The following is a 20,131-nucleotide window of genomic DNA, read 5'->3' as shown; positions in this document are numbered from 1 at the left end:
AAGCTTATAGTTGAAAACCACCCAAGAGACCAAAAAATCTTTGGGAGGCTGTGTGTGCTCCCTCAGTAGGAGCTGTGTGCTCCTATTTTCTAATTGGACTGCCCCACCTCTCTTGGCAGACCTGCGGGGGGTAGTGGGTCACAAAGGACAAACGCTTCCCCCAAAGCCCAGCTTAAGTAAGTGCTGTTGTGCCCAAAAGCCAGTGCTGGGTCCCACTTAAGGCTTTCCAACCATGGTGTACTCTAAGTTGTGTAGTTTTATTACAGTAAGCTCTGCGCTAAGTATTCCTTTTAACCAGATAGCTTTCCTTCCTCCCTCCATTCCTAGGGTTGGGTAAATGTATGATGCGATAGCAGCAAGAGCCACAGCCTTGTTTACATTGAGTCCTGTTGGCATCACGTTGTGCAGTGTGGGCTGGATTCCCACAGTGTATCTCCTGCGCACATAAAGCCTGCCAGTAATAGTAATTGCATAGTTGTGTAAGTCTTAGTGTGGCTAAAGCTTGGCTATGAACGAAAGGAGCTATGGATGATGATGCCTTTTGTCTTTATCAGGAACTGGCCATGAAATAGTGTGGCATTTGGAAGCAGCAGCTGAGCGGGTGGGGCACTTCATCCAAAATAGCAGGATGTGCTGTTATAAGATGTGATACCAGGGTGTGTAGATATGCAGCTGCTTACCAGCCTGCTAAGTTCTGCATGATCTGTGACTTGCAAAGTACTATTGGCCTTAACTAGTATCTGGAAGGAAGGAGGCACCCAGAATGAGCCTCTGCATAACTGGGGAAAAAATGTACTAGCGATTTTTTTCTTTTCCTTTCAGGTATCTGTTTGCACTGCAGATCAAGAGAGACCTAGTAGAGGAACGCCTTACATGCAATGACAACACAGCAACTCTCCTCATTTCTCACCTTCTACAATGTTAGTATCCAACATCTCTTATGGGAGGGTAGTGTCTTCATTTTCATACATCATAAACATCAAGGAATAAGTACTGCAATTTAATTGGTGTAGTTTGCTGCAGTACCAGAATGTTGGCTTCTTTGGCATCACTCTGTTGTTGTTGTTGTTGTTGTTGTCAACCAGATATGTAGAAACATGGTTCTAGTATGGCTTAATGACTGAGAAGCTTTCCTCAGGTAAGCCCTTATTAGCCCCAGTCCCCCATTTGTAATATGGGAACAACAATACTGTCATCCTTATAAGACTGTTAAGGGTAATTGTGATGTCTTTGAAGAGGTTTAAACCCTGAAAGGTCTATACCAGTCATGGCGAACCTTTTTGAGACCGAGTGCCCAAATTGCAACCCAAACCTCACTTATTTATCACAAAGTGCCAACCCGTCAATTTAACCTGAATGCTGAGGTTTTAGTTTAGAAAAACCGGTTGGCTCCCTCTTCCTCTGCCCCACCCGCTCGAGTAGGGGCCAGCCTGCTCAAGCCTCCCGCAAGTCCCACGTGCACCGCTCTGTGCCTCTCTAGCATCTCTGCCTCCTCTGCGCCCCCCCCCCCTCAGTCAGCAGCCACCTGGAGCACAGGCACCAGGCCCGCCAGCTGAGTCCTCCCTGCTCACCGTGGTGCACGCACATCATGCTCAGTGGCCCAGGCCAGCCTAGGTGTGTGTGTGTGTGTGTGTGGGGGTGATTTTCTGCCCCCCACATGACAAACTCTGTGTGCGCGTGCCCACAGAGAGGGCTCCGAGTGCCATCTCTGGCACCCGTGCCATAGGTTCGCCATCACTGGTCTATACCTACCGTAAGTATTGCTACTGTTTTGTTTTTTATCTTCCTGCAACCAATCGAAGCATTGTCCATAGGTGTTTTATTTTTGTGTTTGGTAAAGATTTCTCTCTCCCCACTCCCTGCTGTTCAGTCAGCAGAGTTGATTGGGCTCTGCTAGTATACAGACTTTTACCACAAGACTCCCAGACACTGGCAGAAGTCTGCCACCCTTAAATAATTTGAAAGTAGCATTTGCAGGTTCTCTGGCAAAGTATCAGGAGTTTTTGACTTTGTGAAAATAGATTTGCATTACTGAATTTCTGTTATTGGCTTTTTGTGCACATACATACTCATTACATGCAAAAAGCCAATAACAGAAATTCAGTAATGCAAATTTATATTCACGAAGTCAAACCTTGACCTTAGTCCTGGTCCTTCAGCAGACTAGAGAAAGCGGCCTGCTCTTATTGGTACACTTCTGTAGCAGCGAAATGATTGGACGAATTGGCCAGTCCAATAAAGCTTTTCTGATCTATTTTTTTTACATTCAGTCGCAATATCCGTGTATTCATCTCTCTTGGGTCACCATTGCCTTTCTTTATACAGATACTTTCTCTTTCTGAGATTTTACTTATGTGCATGCATACTTGGTAGTGAACTCCATGGCATTTATTTCTAAGCGTGCATAAGATCAGGCTGCAATTCTGTGCAAGTTTATTCCTGTAGTTTTTGAGCTGAAAGGACGGAAACATACTCCCCCTTTTATGTTGAAATTCAATGGGACTTGCATCTGAATAAATATGCAGGATCAGGCTGGGAGTAGGTTTTCTCTCTCCTTCCTCTTTCACAACCAGTGACAGCTGTGGTTCTTCCATCTGGAAAGTGGAGAGGAATGGTTGTTGTGATGGTAAAAAGAAGGAAGGGAGATCTGTGTTGATTGCCATGAAGGATGATAAAGATGTCCTAGATAGATAGATCTCCTCTCTCACACAACATGCCAGTTGGGTAAGAATGTTAAGCCAGCCACAGAGAGAGGAAAACAGAATTGACATAGAACTTTTTGTCCTTCTTTTGCTCATGCCACTTAAGTTTTCAGGGGGTACTGAAAGTGGTGGTCACCCAAGACTAATGAAGGGTCAGGTTTAGCAAGCAAAATTAGGCACCATGATAACCTGGTTTCTCCAATCATTTCATCCCACCAATCTTTAAATTCAGTAGTATGATCGGAAATATGTCTTTTAAACATTGGCAGGATACCTCCATGTTAGATTCAGGTGGTTCAGCATTAGCATTAAACATTTTACTTAAAGCCTTTGACTTGTGTATTCCTTTAGTTTAACTGCTAGGCCAGATTGTAATGCAGCCCATTTAAATGAACATTAAAAAATATCCCTTTGGTGACCCCACCCAGCATCTCCACACCTATCATTTTGTTTAAATCTGTTGCCTTACCTCAGTAGCACCTCTTGTCTGTTTTAAACAAGCCAAATAGCACTATATTTCCCGCATTAATTTGCAAAACAGAGCCTGTCTAGATCACATGCCCCTGGTATGATAGACTAGTGAGGGTTTAAATGAGATGTTGGGCATGTGGAATGCAGTTTGAATTAAGTGTTTTGGAAGTTTAAATTGGGTCCTAAATCTGGCAATCCATGTAGTAGAATCTGGCATAAGCAGTGGTGAAACTCTCTGAAGATTTTCAAACTTACCAGCAGATTGTCATGGAAAACACACATTTGGAAATGCAAACAGAGTCATACAGGAATGCTTGTTATCTTCAACGCAATGCTAAAAAAACTTCTTGTTATGAAGTGCCATTTTCTTGAAGTCTGAAAAGTGAGAGACTGCAGTTTAATTCTGCAATTTTGTGTCTTAACAGCCAGTAAATAGTTGTAGATAAGATACTGAAAGGCTATGGAAATAATTGTAGTAATGGAATAGATGTTTTCTTTGTGTTTGGAGGGGGGAGGGGTTGAATGTTTAACTTGAAATACATGTTTATAAGCAAGGCAGCATGATATAGCCTGATCTCATCGGATCTCAGAAACGAAGGAAGGTCAGTACTTGGAAGGAAGATCACTAAGGAAGACTCTGCAGAGGAAGGCAATGGCAAACCATCTGTTCTTCTCATATGCCATAAAAGCCCCTTTCTGGGTTGCCATAAGTCATCTGCAACTTGATGGCACTTTATACAGGCACACAACTTTGATTTTTTTTTCTTGTTTTGCAGCGGAGATTGGAGATTTTGATGAAACAGTGGACCGAGAACACCTTAAAAACAGTTTGTACTTTCCAAACCAGGACAGACTACATGGAAAAATACTTGAATTTCACAGGAGACATGTGTAAGTGTGAACTGTCAATGAATAGAACTACCTTCTTGCTTGATTAGCCATGCTTAAATACTGGGACTAGAATTGAGTTTACTATGCAAGTTATTTTAAAGAGAGGAGCGTTCTGAGAGTATGCATTTTACATTGTTTTTCCCTGCTGAATTGTATACATTCACTAGTGATATTCGTCACAAAATCACACTTTATTTTCTTAGTTGTTACAACTTGAGAATGAATATCTGTAGATTTCCATAATTGTTGCACTATATTTAAGTGATTTTTAAAAAAATGCTGTCTCAACAAAAGTTGTGATTAGTGATACAGATGTGTGGGGGGTCGTGTTAGAGGAGACAAATGGCTGTGGGCAAAAAACCCAAATGCCAACGAGACTGTGTTCACTGAGAGGGTTTGAAATGGTTAATTTGAAAAGATCTTGGTCAAAGTGCAGAGCTCAATGGCAACATTAGCTCCCTATATGATGACAGTGAATAAGACAAAACCCATACTAGGGTTTAGTAAGAATGGGACTGAAAATACAGCGATCAGTAGTGTAATCATTTATATGAATCTGGTGCCACCTAAGCATTTAGGGATTTTTAGTTTAGAAGAAAGGTAACTGGTGGGAGGGGAATGATGGAACTTCATAAAAGCATAAATGATATGGAGAACATGGATGATTATTTGCTTCCTCATCTAATGAAATTGAGATTCGGGGCAGACAAGAATGCTGCTTCACACTGTGTACCTTCCATGAAGAGCTTTTGGGAAGTGCATCAGTGCAAACATAAGTGCAGTGGCAGGCAACAGGCCCAGCGAAAGGTGGGAAGGCGGTGGCCCAGTACTCCACAAGTGATTGAAAACGTGTCCAGGCAGCCTGCCTCCTGGGGCTTAACTTAAATGGCACCTTCCCCTTTGAGACAAAGCCACCAGTTCTTTGCTTCCCAAACACTGGAAAATCCTGGGAATCTGCAGCCGGAATCCCCCATGCCTTGCTGGCCTGTCACTCTTCATCCCTCCCCCGAAAGACCCTGGTTGACTTGGCTCCCTCTCCCCCACACCCTCTTTTGCACAACCAGATGTCCCTTCATAGTGCCCTGCAAATGGCCCCACCTCTAGGCACCCCCCAGTCGAGTGGCATTCAAGGCACAAGCCATGACCTGCCCCACCCTATATATGCACCTGGTTGTGGAGCTGTAGTGAGGAGGGGAAAGGGAATGGAACTGCCTTTCTTCCTACCTCTTCTGTCAGCAGTTTTGAACTTTTATCTCCATGGAGTTCTTTGCATGTTGTTTTGTGATCTGATACATAAATTACCAATTATCTGCTTTTGTATGCTTTTTATTGGATGTATGACCCTGAAGCTGCACATTTATGATACTCTGTGTCTTTCTGCAAGAATCTGACTTTAGGAAACCTGTGTGAAAACTTTTTCGGCTGTTGCCCTATAACCATAGGAGTCCCTGTTTTCTCAAAAGGCCTTTTAAGACCTGTCTTTTTCCAGATGACATTTTAGTTGGATCATAGAGTTAGTGCTTCAGGGAGTATGCAGGTTGTTTGCAGGCAACATTGCTGGTGGTTCTGTTGGGGTTTTTAATTATTTTAATTTTCTTTTATTTAGGGTGTTGTAAAGTGCCTTGGGAACTTCGTAATGCAGTCTATAAATAAATTAAAATGATTAATAAACGTCATTAATAAAATTGAAGCCTGTTGCATATGCAGAATACTTATTATGTGCTTTGTTAATTTGTCTCTCATCCTTAAGAGGATATTGCAGTAAAGTCCAGTGTCTGTTATCTCTGCAGGGTCAGTGTGTGAGATTTTTTAATAAAGTGACCCCCACTTATTTCACTGAGCAGGTCTCCAGAGTGGCAACGTATAATTTTTCTGAATTAATAAATGGAAATTTATTGCAAGAGCACACAGTTCTTGCTGAGAAAATGTTTTAAACTAGCAGTCTGCTGGTATGAGGATGGATAAGCAGATTTATCTTCTTAATGGATAACCAAATTAGACCAGATTGCTGTCAGGCCATTCTTTGCGGATTAGTCAGTGGCCAGCTTCTAAAGATAAATTACTCTCAGGTTGCTTTGGTCTTGTAAATATTTGCTTGCACAGAATAGAGCTCACAAAAGCTCTGATGATTTTTCCTTCTTCAGAAATGAACCTACAAAGAAAGAGTAATTAAAAATGCCACTCTGTTCTTAGGGGTATTTCTACCCTAGCACCAAGAATTAATTTGTAATATTTTAATATTAAGATACTGGTGCACATTAACACCCAGTTTTTGTCCCACCTTTTCTTTGCAGAGTTTGGAGGAGTGTTCCAGGATCCCCTCCCTCCATTTAGATCAGTGGTGGCGAACCTATGGCACGGGTGCCAGAGCCCTCTCTGTGGGCACATGCAAAGTCACCCCCGCCCCACACACACATCTAGGTTGGCCTGGGCTGCTGGGCTCGATTATTAGCATTAAACCTAAGACCTAGCTTTGGGGAAGCAGTGTAGGTAACCCTGTTAAGCACTGCTAAACCCCACTGATTTTCATGTGAAGAACTAAAGTGCGATCCTTTACCTGGGAGTAAGCTCAGTTGCTGTCAATGGGGCTTGCTTCTGAGTAAACCCTCCTAGGGTTATGATTCACCCGTTGGAAGAGTTGCACGGTTGCTTCAAAGCAAAGCCATTGACTACCACCAAGCTTACTCCTAAGTAACGCACGCTTCGGGGCCAACTGTTTTTTCTAAATGAAAACCTCAGTATTCAGGTTAAATTGCCGTGTTTGCGATAAATAAGTGGGTTTTGGGTTGCAATTTGGGTACTCGGTCTCGAAAAGGTTTGCTATTACTGATTTAGATTATTAAAGACTGGTCACAGTCCCATCCAAACTCCCCGGTGGTGGGCCACAGCACCTCCAAAAGTGATTTCCAGCGGTGTGGGGTGCAGGGAAAAGCCCTGAACCCTACCACTGCCAAAAGGCCCCATAGGATTGAAAGGATATACTCCGCCAAAAAGGTGGCATATGTCCGAGGGCTGGTACACTGGACAAACAGCCCTCAACCTTGGGAGGGAAACAACTAATGTTGGTTCCACTACTGGGAACACTCTGGCCCACCCCCTGCACACTGACATCTGAGCAGGATACCAGAAAATCCCTGCTGTGGCTCAGACTTAATGGTTTGGCGGCTACAGGGCTGTGGAACATGTGGCCACCAGCACATCTGCCCCCTTCACTAGGGCAAGTTCCCAGGGAAGGGCAAATGCACCAGTGTCACTGCGTGTTATTTTCACAGGCCCTTTCACACACACCCCTTTTGGATGGGGCTGCCCTACACCTTAATGGCTAAGTAAGGACCTGAACCCAGATCTAACACTTTAAACACTATACCGTTCTATTTTACAGTTTCTTGACAGTCCGACATGTGGGGGTTAGTACCTACACAGGGGCAATTCCAAATATGGTAGAACTGTTGACCCTTCCCTCAGAAAGGCATTACATGCTATCTGAATATGCCCAAAAGAGCAGGCCAAATGCCTCTTCAGTTGGTTGTCTGCCAACTGCTGTCTTTGTTGGAAGGAAGTTCTGATAGCTGCCTGTTCTGATCAGCGTATGGAATCTGAGTCCTTTGCTGAAAAAAGCTCTTAACATCAAGTGTTGTACAATAGTTGGAATGTTGGGCTATGATCTAGGACAGGGGTGGGGAACCTTTAACACTCAAAGAGCCATTTGGACCCATTTTCCACGGGAAAAGAAAACACTTGGAGCCGCAAATAATTTTTGACATTTAAAATAAAGATAACACTAAATATATAGGGGGGTTTTTACCTTTTACTCCGCTCATTCTGAGAAGCGCATGGATGCGCCCGCCCTTGCCAGCCGCCGGGAAAGCGCCCGCCCCGCTCCAACGGGGTGGGCGAGAGGGGAAGCCTGCGGCGTGGCCCAGCCGACCGTGGGCAGTTGGTGGGGCTGGCGGCTCGGCTCGTGGAGCCACAGTGCAAGGGCAGAGGAGCCGCATGCAGCTCTCTAGCCACAGGTTCCCTACCCCTGATCTAGGAGACCCAGGTTCACATTCCTGCTCTGCCATAGGAGCTTGCTGGGTGACCTTAGGCCAGTCATACAGTTCTGAGTTGTTGGTTCACCTGCAGTTTTCCAGATACCATGGATCATACTTTATCAGCCCCAGCCAGCATAGCCAATTGGCCATGCTGGCAGGGGCTGATGGGATTTGTAGTCCATGAACATCTGGAGAGCCGCAGGTTGCAGACCCTTGGTCTAAGCTAATGTATCTCCCAAGGCTATTGTGAGGATAAAATGGAGGAGTGGAGAATGATGTGAGCCATATTGGGTCCTCTTTGGGAAGAAAGGTCAGGTGTATATGAAGTAAATAAATAAGTAGTTCAGATCTATCTAATCATGTTGTTCCAGACTGAAATCCATGGGTGAATCTTTGTGCTCCTCACAACAGTCCAGTTCCCACTACTAACTGTAGTGCAAGGCCTACTTCCAAGTTCCTAAGTGATCTTCAAAGATTCCTCCTTAGCAAGCTAAAGATATATCTCTTAAATATGCCTGTTTCATGTGGGACCGCTGTTCCTGTACAGACATTTATGAATAAATACCACCCAGTTCCCTTCCTTTCTTAGCCACAGTACTGCAGTGGCTTTTGTTTGGCTGGTCCCAGGTTGTTAAGCATAGCCTTGTGGTTAAAGGGACCCCTCCTTCCTTTTTCTACAGCTGAAAGGCTGGTTGGATCCAACTGTATCTAGTATGACCACACTGTTGCAGATAAAGATTCTCTTTTCACTCTAGCTGTGGTTCTATCACAACCAACATCCCTCAAACCCATGACAGGCTGGAACAAACACTAGCCTTTTCATGAGCATTTTGACAAATCATAGCATTGACTCAAAATTCAAGTAGTGTTTGGGAAAATAATAGAGGATGCTTCTTTAGGTAATCTCGTGTCTGGTACCAGGGCTGTAGGGCTTGTATATCAGATTGGGACTGGAAGATTCTTCTACTCTGCTCACCTCAAAGTACTGTCTTGCTGGCGCGGAGTCTATAAATTTTAGTAATCCCAGTTACAATACATGTTCTTTATTACATCCTGGTTTTTTGCTGTCCTCGTAAGAGACCCTCATCACTTTTCTAGCACTCCCATCCCCACAGCACAATAACTGCTTTGGCTGTGAGTCTGCTCTCCCTCCTCAGTCTTCCAGGAAGCCAAACGTGCTTACATCTTTCTCAGCCGTTGCCTACGGTTTCTTCAGCTGCTGCAAAACCAGTGTTATCACTACTAGAATGCTTGTATTTCCTGGTTCAGGTTCCAGAAGGTCCATCGGCTCCTGTACATCACAACATGGGCATTCTTCTTATGAGCCTCTTAGTGACCTCTGTACCAACCATTGCTTCCTTTTTCAATCTCTTCCTTATACTCCAGCATGTAGAACTGTTTTGGTGCCAGTACTAGCTTTCCCACAAAAGACAACTTTATTTTCATTATCGATCTTTTGTGCAATCCCACGCTGGGATTAAATGTTGAACTATTATGCATGTGGTTTTAATGTCTTGATGCCAGTCCCTCTTTTGTGCTCGAGTCTCAAATGCAACCTGACACAGAAACTCAGCATTAGTGAAAGCCACATCTTCCCTCCCCCCTCTCTTGCTTTTATGTAGGACTGGGCAAAGGTCATCTTGCTACTTTTTTCAGGCAGGGAAAAAACGAGATGTCCATCTTTTCTAGGTGTGCTAAATCCAGCAGGTAAAAAACGAGGCCCTTGAATACAGCAAACTTCTGGGAGATGAGAGATACCCCATCAAACACATCTGGTCAGAACTTGTATAGGCCAAGCATTTAACTTCCTCACAGGAGGTATATAATTTCTATCATTTTAGTATTACTAATACCATGGAGTTGGAAATTATTTAGCTAGATTTTTTTAAAATCATTGCAGAATATTGGGGTAGCATAGAGCAGCATCTCAAATCAGTGGGCTATGTTACAGTTACCAGAGTTTGTATAGCTGTTTCTAATAGCTTGCACAGGAGGCTGTTCTTCTAACAATTCATAAAGCTTCTTTGCAAACATAAGGCTTGCAATCTGAGTCATTCAGTGAGTTTCATGTTGTTTTATGGGGCTAGGAGTTCTTTTGATGAGATGGTAGGCAGGATAGACAGTCACTTAAAGTATTGGGCCTGGAATGTTTGCTTTTCTGAAAGCAGCTAGGCCAGAATTGGATATTGCTGTTGCCACTGTCTGTTTTTAAGTCACTGCTGCCATCTTTGCTACTGCTTGTGAAGTGCTTTCTTGCTCTCCTACCATATGACCAGGCAGCAAGTGTGTATTCAGGTTATACATGTCTACCATCGCCTACCACCTGGACGTAGTAGTAATTGCAGATATCATTTCAATAAAGTAACATTTGGAGTCTCTTCAGAAACCAGTTAATGAAATTGGAAGATAGTTTTTGCTCCTAATATTTCACCCACATCTATGGCTAGCTTCTTCAGAGGCATGCCAGGGTAAGATGCGTTGCTCTCTGTGGCACATTTTACCATGACATGCCTCTGAAGATGTCAGCCATAGATGTGGCTGAAGCAATAGGAGCAAAAACTTCCAGACCATGGCCACACAGCCCAGAAAACCCACAACAGCCAGTTGATTCCAGCTGTGGAAACTTTTGACAATACACTGAAACTGAATGAATTGTCTTGGGTCCTGTGGAAACTGTTTACAAAGGCAACCATTGTTTTGACAAAGCTGTAACTGTACATTCAGCAGTTCCTGAGATATATGTATATTGCGCTCTCCCTTTGGTATTGAACAAGTGGGGTGTGCTTCAGCAACTGGAAGCTGCATGTTTATCTTATCTGTACAATCTGTTGTACAGCTCCTAGTCTGTCTGGTGGGGCTGTAGTGTTAGACATGTCTGAAAAATCTTGATACTGACACAAAGACCTGTCTTGATACTGCCCTCAACAGGAGAACTTGATGTCTCCCCTCAGTTGGATAAATTGGCAAAGAGGAGTCTCCTGAATGGGAAGCATGCAGTTAAGAATTGCTAGGCCAGGGCAGTGGATCAGGAGAGCATAGGCCATCAGCTAAATAGAGCTGAATGTAGTATGTGTGGTTTTACAGACTTTTTTCAGTAAAGTACATGAGAAATAGACAATTGGCTCAAAAGATAATATGATTGCCAAGGCCCAGCTCAATCAACATTTTAGCACCAGGTTTGACAGAAAACAGAAGACAAGTTTACTTCATTATTGGCAAGGAAAACCTGTCTTTTAGATAAGTGAAACTGAGTGAGATGAGCTGAAAATAGACTGACAGGCTCAATGTTGAATTACGGAGTGGATTCTAACAACCACTGGTGGGGAACATTAGTGACGTCTAGTAGGTAAGCTAATATGATAATGAAAGGCAGGATATGTGAATGGGAGTACAGGACTAAAATTCAACAATAATTGAAGCAAATCATAGATGTGGGTGTTTAACTAGTGTATAGATATTCACAGACTAGTTTCAATTTTTTTTATTGGATCCTTGGAGCTCCTTGGATCATGTTGTAATGTACTCTGTGAAGTGCAGTGTTTATTGATGATGCTGTATAATTATGTAGGACACTGCGACTACTCTGTGAAGTGCAGTGTTTATTGATGATTCTGTATAATTATGTAGGACACTGCAACTTTGTATGGTGAAGAATAGGGAAAAAACATTTCAGCACATAGTAAAGAACATGTGGTCAAATTGCTGTGTCCATTTTCTGTGGTGTACTCCCTTGTGCTATAAGTGCCTTGAGAATGGCTGTGGGATCAATATTGGTTTGTCTGTCATTATTACATTTCAAATTACATAAGAGGAATTGTTCACCTTCCCAAAATTGTGAAGAGTTCAAGATTTGCTTTTAAATTTATTAAATGAAGGATGTAGCATCCAAATATCAGTGGACAATCAACTTTCATCCTCATGATGGCTTAATGATAGTTTGCCTTGTGTTTTACTAGTTGCATTATTTTTATATAGTTTTCCCTTTTTGCTCTCACATAGATAACTTGAGTGACCCTGCGATTTAGTGACCTCTTTGATCAATGTAATTTTCTTAACTTAATTAGAAACGTAGGTTTTTTCCAGTTTTTGATAAATATAGCTTCTGTATATTTATTCCTATAAACATTATAGGGGTCAAACTCCTGCAGAATCCGATTTCCAGGTGCTTGAAATAGCTCGGAAGCTGGAGATGTATGGTATAAGATTTTATCTGGCATCTGACCGTGAAGGGACAAAAATTAATTTGGCTGTTTCACACACAGGTGTGCTAGTATTTCAGGTAAGCAAACCCATCCTCAATATAAAGGATGTTTAGTAATTTGGGTGCTGTGTGGTTTCCGGGCTGTATGGCCGTGTTCTAGCAGCATTCTCTATGCTGCTAGAACACAGCCTGCTAGAATGCTGCTAGAACACGACCATACAGCCCGGAAACCACACAGCACCCAAGTGATTCCAGCCGTGAAAGCCTTCGACAATACGATGTTTAGTAATGTTGCAAAATTGGTTGCTTTAACCCAGAAGTAGAAATAACCATTTTCTTGCTGGTGCAGTAATAATTAGTCCTGAATGAGCAGTAATTCCCTTGACTATCATAACCATCTTCCTGGACCACAGACAGAAACCAGTGGAAAGCTGTCTCAGATAGAAGCTTGGAGGGTAATTTTTTTTCTGGATTCGGAGAAAGAGTACTTATATGCATGATTATAGTTTCTTTTGGGCCTTTTATGTTGAGAGTAGAGCCTGAGACATGTCATGGTTGCCACTGTACCTATGAATAGTTGTGTAGAGCAATTGCATCATCACATTCCAGCTTTCAAAGCTAAAACATAGCCTCTGAGATGGAGCAGTACAGCACAATTTGCAGCTCTCTTTTTCAGCCTTGGGCTGTTTCTGCACAGGTGGAATACAGCGCCCCAGGGATGGCAAAAAAACCCCAACAACAACCCACGAGCGAGGTTTTTCAAAAGTGGCGCCTTCCACCCACTGCTGTGCGAATGGCAGCAGATGGAACGCGGCATTTCCCTCCCGCTTTCCCCAACCGGTTTACCTGCTCCTGCTGGCTTCCATCGCGTTGTGGAGGCCAGGGGACACGCCCCCCTGGCCTCCGTTCCCAGAGCCATTGCTCTGGCCAGGGGGGCGCGTCCCCTGGCCTACAGGTGAGCCGGTTGGGGAAGGCGCAGCCTGTGCTAAGGCTTTGCCTTCGCCTGCACCCCTACCGTGCGAACAGTCCCCTACCGTGTGTCTGTGTGAACAGTCCCCGGGGGGGGGGGGGGTCCATCGGCATAATTTATGCCAATGCCCCACTGCTCAGTACCTGTGCAGAAAGGGCCTTTCATGGCAAATTTCACACTTAGCCTTGAAATTAGGCTTTTGTTTAAAGCTGTAGTTGTTCCTTCACTCCACAGAAAAGTGGTTGTGAAAGGGATCATATCTCATAGCACTAGGAGTGTTGTCTCACCATTTTGGCATAGCAGAAACATCATTATCTATTTCCAAATAAAGGCAAATTAAAATCCAGGATTTAACAGAAATCTCAATACCTGGAGATGCTGCTTGCCTTCTTTAAATGAACAAAGGCAAGTGGGATTTATAACTATTTCCTTATTTACTTTGGAAGATTCTTTAAAGGCCTTTAAATATGTTATTTAGATGATAAAATCCAATTAAAAGGGTAATGTTTAGGTAGAAAATACATTTAACAGTGTACAGCTGTGACTTTGTAGACTTCAATGTTGCTTATTTTCTCAACTTTGTTATATTATGTTTAATAGGGTAATACAAAAATCAATACTTTCAACTGGTCCAAAGTTCGAAAAATAAGCTTTAAAAGAAAACGCTTCCTTATCAAGCTGCACCCAGAAGTGCATGTAAGTACTGCCATGGCAATGTTTGAAACTTGTTTAACATTAGTTAAAATAACATAATTTTACTCACATGAACTCTCTTTCCAGAACCTGCAGAGTTGCGAAAGGGTTAGATGACTTTTTGCCACACTTCCAATTTACAGGGTTCCTGGACCAGAAGTGGGCAATGGCAAACGACCTCTGAACATCACTTGCCTTGAAAATCCTACAATGTTGCCATGTCAGTTGCAACTTGATGGTACTTTCCACCACCACTAAGCATTTGAGAGTTAAAGCTCTTTGAATCTCAAAAGCTTGTGCCCCAAAAATCTTGTTGGTCTCTAAGATACTACTGGACTTGAATCTAGTTCATCTGCTAGAGACCAACACAGCTACTGAAAATAATGAAACAAAAGTTAACAAAACTTGTGTTCTTAAATTTTTTGCAATTCTAAAACTAAGTGCTTCCAGCAATATGCCTGAATGAAGTCTGGTCTTGGATTTATATCTCCTGTGTCCTTTCAAGGCCCAGCTGAACTGAGGGTTTCAGATGGAGATTGCCAGTGGGCCATAGGATCACATGCACCTTCCTCTGTTGCTTGCAAACTTAGCTGAATCTGCTTGTAGCATTACATGTGGCTGTCACGGACCTTGATTAAAATTAAAATGTGTATGCTTTTAAACAAGGCTATTGTAAGCTGCCTCGAACCACAAGGAAAGGCAGTATATAAATGTTTTAATAAATAAATAAAACCCTTTGAGAATCGGGCTTGAAAAGCTCTATGGGAAGCTGAAGAATTTTTTTGTTTTTTTCTGCCTCCCCATGCCACCAGAAAGCCCTTTGGAGGCAGCAAGGCAGTAGCAGCGCTGTCCCCGGCCACCTCCCAGATCTGGATTGGGCTGCTAGTTCAATTTTAATCTGGGTCAGCAGTAGAAAGAGCATCAGAGACAGCATACAAAGTCCTGAGATTTTTTTCTTATCTCAGAAGTCTGGTTCAGATGTAAAACTGAACCAGTTACTTAATTTTATATTTCCTTCGATTTACTCAATTGTATTGTTGCTCAATATTTAAACATTCGGGGATAGGGCGGTATAAAAATAGAAATAATAAATTAAAATAAATAAAATAAATAAAAATCTGTCAGTGACAGTTTCAAATGCTAGTTGCTTTATGACTGCAGAACAGTAGCATACTACATATTTCAACATGAGTGTGTTTGGTGCAAGTCAGGCTTATATGTAGCCATTTACCTGGATGGCTGTGAAAGGTAAGAATCACTTCCAGACAACTAAGTAGGGAGTTTTTGTAAATTGAAAGTGGGTTTCTTTCTTCCTTCAAGCCACTAATACACCATAAACAGCTAGTGTACGCTTGTGTGCTACTCTGCCAGTAACTTGTGTGAATTCACTTGTAAGGATAATAGTTCTTACACTCCTCCAGTGCACTGTTTATGTATTGATTTCTGTGTGAATTTTGTCAGCATTAAATTTTACATTAATCTCTCCAAACAAACAAGGATTATTTTGCAGAAAAATTCAGTTTAAAATGCTCAATTCTCTTTCTTGCCAGTAATTCTCAGGATCTGCATGCAACTATGATTACTCTAATTTTATTTGAATGCCACTTGTCCTTTCAATTTTAGGGTCCCTATCAAGATACTTTGGAGTTTCTTTTGGGCAGTAGGGATGAGTGCAAGAATTTCTGGAAAATCTGTGTTGAGTATCACACTTTCTTCAGGTTATTTGATCAGCCAAAACCAAAGGGCAAAGCAGTCTTCTTCAGCAGAGGATCATCTTTCAGATACAGGTATGATATAAACAAACTCATTTTGTTGTGGGAAAATGGAATCCAAAAGAATTTTTTGAAGTAATTCCTTTTAAATTAAAGATTTAAGATCTTATTCCTTGAGTAAAAGAATTATTTGCATGAAGCTCAGAATATTATGTACTACTTGTGAAGATTGGCTATAATGTTTATACTTATTGCTTTGCAGTGGGCGTACACAGAAACAGTTGGTGGATTACGTTAAAGAAAGTGGGTTGAAAAAAATTCCTTATGAAAGGTAATCCTTCTATCAATGCAACTTTTAAAATGTTCCTTTAGAAGAATTCTACTCATATTTGGGATAAATAATTTCTGTGCAGATAAGCAGTATATTTTAAAGAAAATTTTAAACCATCATCTGTTAAAATTAGTGTTCCTTTACACATTCTGTGGTTGTTTTTTTAATCTGGCTTTACATCTGTATTATCCAGATTTCATGTGTATAATGAAGCATTTTAAAAACTTGAGATTAGGAGTTAACTTGAGTGGGAAGCCCCAAAGTTAAATCTACAAACGTTTAATGAATCTTAAACTCAGCAAGGTGAGTGAAGGTTGATTGGACAAGAATCTTCATGCCATCTGGAAGCAACAACTTCATGTTTTTCATTTTCTATTCCTGTTTGTGAATCACCCTAAATTTTTCCATTATTGTATATTTTAATAACATGTGGAGATCATTGTGAGATACTTTAGTAATTCAGTTAATTGCATGAGTGAATCTCTTAGTTCCCATCTCTGTTCTGCAAAAATGTATTTAGCCTTTTCTCACCTGGGATGGAAAAACTAAATTGTGTTGAACACATGTAGAAGTAAAGAATGTATTTACCAGTCTGCTTCAGTACAGTCTATTTTGACCATCAGTAACTCTAATGCTGTAGCAGTTAAGAGTGGTTGACTCTAATCTGTGGAACCAGGTTCAGTTCCTCACTCTACCATGTGAAGTCTGCTGGGTGTCCTTGGGCCAGTCACAAAATATGCTATGGTGCAATTTAACTTGGAAGATGTTGTCTTTTGATGGATCTGAGCTTCACAATCAGCAGATTGCATAAGGCTTCTAGACCTTGAGCATGTTGGTCATTTGAATAAATATTAAAACATTTAATTTTTTTTAAATAAAGCTCATCCTGTTCTGTGTTTACCTGTTTGAAGTATTCATTGTGCCCAGTTTATTGTGTTTGGTTTATTTGTATATTTTCTGTCTTGATCAGCTTTCTTCTTGTGCATACAATCCAGTTTTGTAGTAATAACTGTAATAATAATTGTAATAATGGTCACAGATAGCAGTCCCAAGTATCCGCACTCACATCTGTTCAATAATCCCAAGAAAGTGTTTTAGGTTTGCCCTGGTAATCGTTGGTACTCCCCTGAGCTAGATAACATCTTGTGGATGGTTCCCATCCTCCCATTGGGGAGGCAGGAAATGAAGTTTCTTCCTCTTCCTGTCGAGAGGGACTGTCCCCTTTGATCCAGTTTGATTCCTGCCTTCAAGGGGAGTAGGACGCTTTGCTCTACCCTGCCTATTTACCTGCTCCACCCTGCCTATTTTCTCTGCCTGTTTTGTGCATTTATTCCTCTTTTGCCTCCTTCCCTTCTCTCCTTACTCTAATTCCTCCAACCTAACCCTTTCCAGGATTGCTGCCCCTCTTCTCTGATCTTTACAGCTTTCTCTCTCAATAGCCTTCCATGTAGTGGGGCTGTCTCCCCCTCCTGCCCCACCCCCCAGAGTCTTAAGATGCAGTGGGCCTCTGACCTCCTTTCTGGGAACGAGGGGAACTGTCCCCTGGAAGCAGGGGCTGCGCAGAAGACTATAGGCTCACCAACAAAGGCTATTCCGACGGCAAAGAACATGGCGCTGGTTCTGTGATGAAGTTCAAAGCTTACCTACTTATTATTATTTATCTTTAGAATCTATAAATAATTTAACTGATCTCTGAAGAAGGATAAGATATCTAATCTTCTTCAGAGGTTAGTTCAGTCTTTAAATTGGTTGGTTGAAATGTGATGAAGCATAAAGAATTATTTTTCAGGTATTCTCAGCATAATCTCTGTTTACAGGAGGCACAGCAAAACTAGAATGTCTGCTCGTACCCTGAATCCTGATGCACCCAAACAGGTTGGTCTTGAAATGAATCTTTAAACATTGTGATTAGAAAGATTATGAAAGTAAACTATTTGGTTCTGAAATATCAACAGACATGTTTTCTTTTAGCAATTTATTGTTATTGATGCACATGTTAATTTTAATCCTTCTGGTACTTAATAAATGAGTTTACAGTAAAAGTTGAAATTACTTATAGACTTGTTTTAGATGTTGTGGATTGCTGGCCCTCTTCTTTGATCTTTACATCTTCCGCTCCCTAGAGCCGTGGTGGCGAACCTATGGCACTCTAGATGTTCATAAACTACAATTCCCATTAGCCCCTGCCAGCATGCCCAATTGACCATGCTGGCAGGGGCTGATGGGAATTGTAGTCCATTAACATCTGGAGTGCCTTAGGTTCGCCACGACTGCCCTAGAGCCTTCCACGCAGTGGGGATGTGTCCCGTCCCCCCCCCCTCCGCCTCAGTCAAAGAGGGTGGGATAAAAATTTAGTAAATTAAAAATAAAATGAATAATCATGTATTGTAGTAGTACTTTCTAGTGGTAAGGATAAATTTCAGTATTTCACTGCTGGATTGCAGTAGTAAAATTTTACATTTGTGTTTTCCAAAGCATATGTTATGGTTCACTGAATAAAATATCTCAATTTACTTGAATAATACAAATTTGACAGTTCAAGTGCACATGTTTAGATGTATGCTAAAATATTTTACCTAATTACAATGTATTCTTTTCTTCCAGTGTCTCTCTTTTACAGAAGGATCAAGAGCCCCTCTGCCTAATGCATGTACATATGCCTCCTTTCACTTGGATAATATGCCATCCACAAATACTGCAAGTGTGCCCACTTTCACAGAGAGCAACCCTTTCTTTTTGGAACCCAGAATATCAAATACAAGGAGCTCAACAGCAGAAGGAAATAGTGGACCATCAGAAGAAACTGGGAAGAAAGTAGCACAGCAACCTGGATCACCAGTACTCCAGACATTCCAAGGTGTTGGATTTTGTAATATTGCAGGAAACTTCAGCCCTGCTTGTCCTGGGGATGAGAGTGGCTGTAATTTAGATATAGCAGTAGAGAAGTGTGGCAAACCAAATAGGGTTAATTGTAAAAATGACAATGATGAGGATGACATTACCATGGGCATGTCCATAGCTTCTAGAGAGCATCAGCCCCAGGGTAGGGGTGTCCCATTTGTAAAACTGGCTAGCTCCCCATTGCACGTCTCAGAGGAGTTCATTGATGATGATCCAGCAGAAATTTCCTTCTTTGCTGGAGGGTCTGAGGCATTTTCTTATTTGTATGACGGTCTGGAGTTGCAGGAATCAGGTCTCTCTCAGGCTCTCTCTAGACATCTCTCAGGCTCGCCTGCTTTAACAAAGGAAAATCTTCAAAAAAATATATCTTCTCAGTCAAGTCCTGACAGGTATTCCATAGAAGCAGTAGATATGAACATGGAAGATGAGTTTGAATTTGAAGGAGAAAGTGATTTCAATGGGAACGAGCACCCATCAGATACCTCGGAATTATTTGAAGTTAAAGCTCAGGCAAGCAGAATGCAGAGTCTTCTGAGTCCTTCTGAAACTAGTTCACTGATAAACAATCGTTCTGAAAGTAGCTCTCTCAACAATTTGGCATTAAATGGTACGTCATTTTTGCACAGTTACAGCTCAGCTAATCACTCAGAAGCTAGTTCTATGGTGAACTTTCCAGCATATTCCGTTCGCTCTGAATCTAGCTCAGCCTTTCAGTTCACTGACATTATTGATCAATTGGAACAACTGAGCTATCCACCTACCACTACAGAAGATTCTAGCAGTACAGATGACTCCTGGGCTTCTGAAACTGCAGCCCCATTAGACATAAACCTCTTTTTCAGCAATCCCTTTGCTCAGGCTACTGGAGAGAGCTTCAGTCTTGATTTTCATAATAATCTGAAGAATCTTGCCCAAGAAGACAAATCAGAAAAAAATCATACAAGTCATTAAGATTTTGATTAAAGTGGCACATTCATTTATTCTGTCTAAAATCAGGATTTAAAACAAGTAGAATGTAGATAGTTTCTGTCCTAGTTTTTTCCAGTGGCTGGATTTTAAACTTGTGCACTAAGTGCCTCTCCTCAAAAAATATCACAGATAAATTTTGTAAATTGTAAGACATCCCATGGTATATATAATCCACTATAACGTTGTTAATGTGTGCTATATTATAACCTTGTTAGTGTCTCAAGGTAGCTGGCACATCTGTGATAAAGGGCGATCT

The 20,131-nt window shown here is 41.7% G+C and overlaps 1 protein-coding gene across 5 annotated transcripts in view; it reads left to right on the top strand.

Annotated features, from left to right (window-relative positions):
* FARP2 (FERM, ARH/RhoGEF and pleckstrin domain protein 2) overlaps positions 1-20,131 on the top strand; it is a 78,800-nt gene that overhangs the window by 21,143 nt on the left and 37,526 nt on the right. For all 5 annotated transcript variants that reach the window (XR_007245328.1, XR_007245327.1, XM_048506623.1 and 2 more), the window contains exons 6-13: positions 823-920; positions 3,950-4,064; positions 12,230-12,377; positions 13,870-13,965; positions 15,586-15,749; positions 15,937-16,005; positions 17,823-17,880; positions 18,610-18,862. Coding sequence is in view for 3 of the 5 variants with exons in the window: in XM_048506623.1 (XP_048362580.1) it covers positions 823-920; positions 3,950-4,064; positions 12,230-12,377; positions 13,870-13,965; positions 15,586-15,749; positions 15,937-16,005; positions 17,823-17,880; positions 18,610-18,862 (1,001 nt within the window). In the remaining 2 variants the exon portion in view is untranslated. The remainder of the gene's footprint in view (positions 1-822; positions 921-3,949; positions 4,065-12,229; positions 12,378-13,869; positions 13,966-15,585; positions 15,750-15,936; positions 16,006-17,822; positions 17,881-18,609; positions 18,863-20,131) is intronic.

This window comes from Sphaerodactylus townsendi, linkage group LG08, assembly GCF_021028975.2.
Source record: "Sphaerodactylus townsendi isolate TG3544 linkage group LG08, MPM_Stown_v2.3, whole genome shotgun sequence".
Classification (NCBI taxonomy): domain Eukaryota; kingdom Metazoa; phylum Chordata; class Lepidosauria; order Squamata; family Sphaerodactylidae; genus Sphaerodactylus; species Sphaerodactylus townsendi.
The sequence above is the reverse complement of the archived record's forward strand: the minus strand, read 5'-3'. Positions and strand labels throughout refer to the sequence as shown.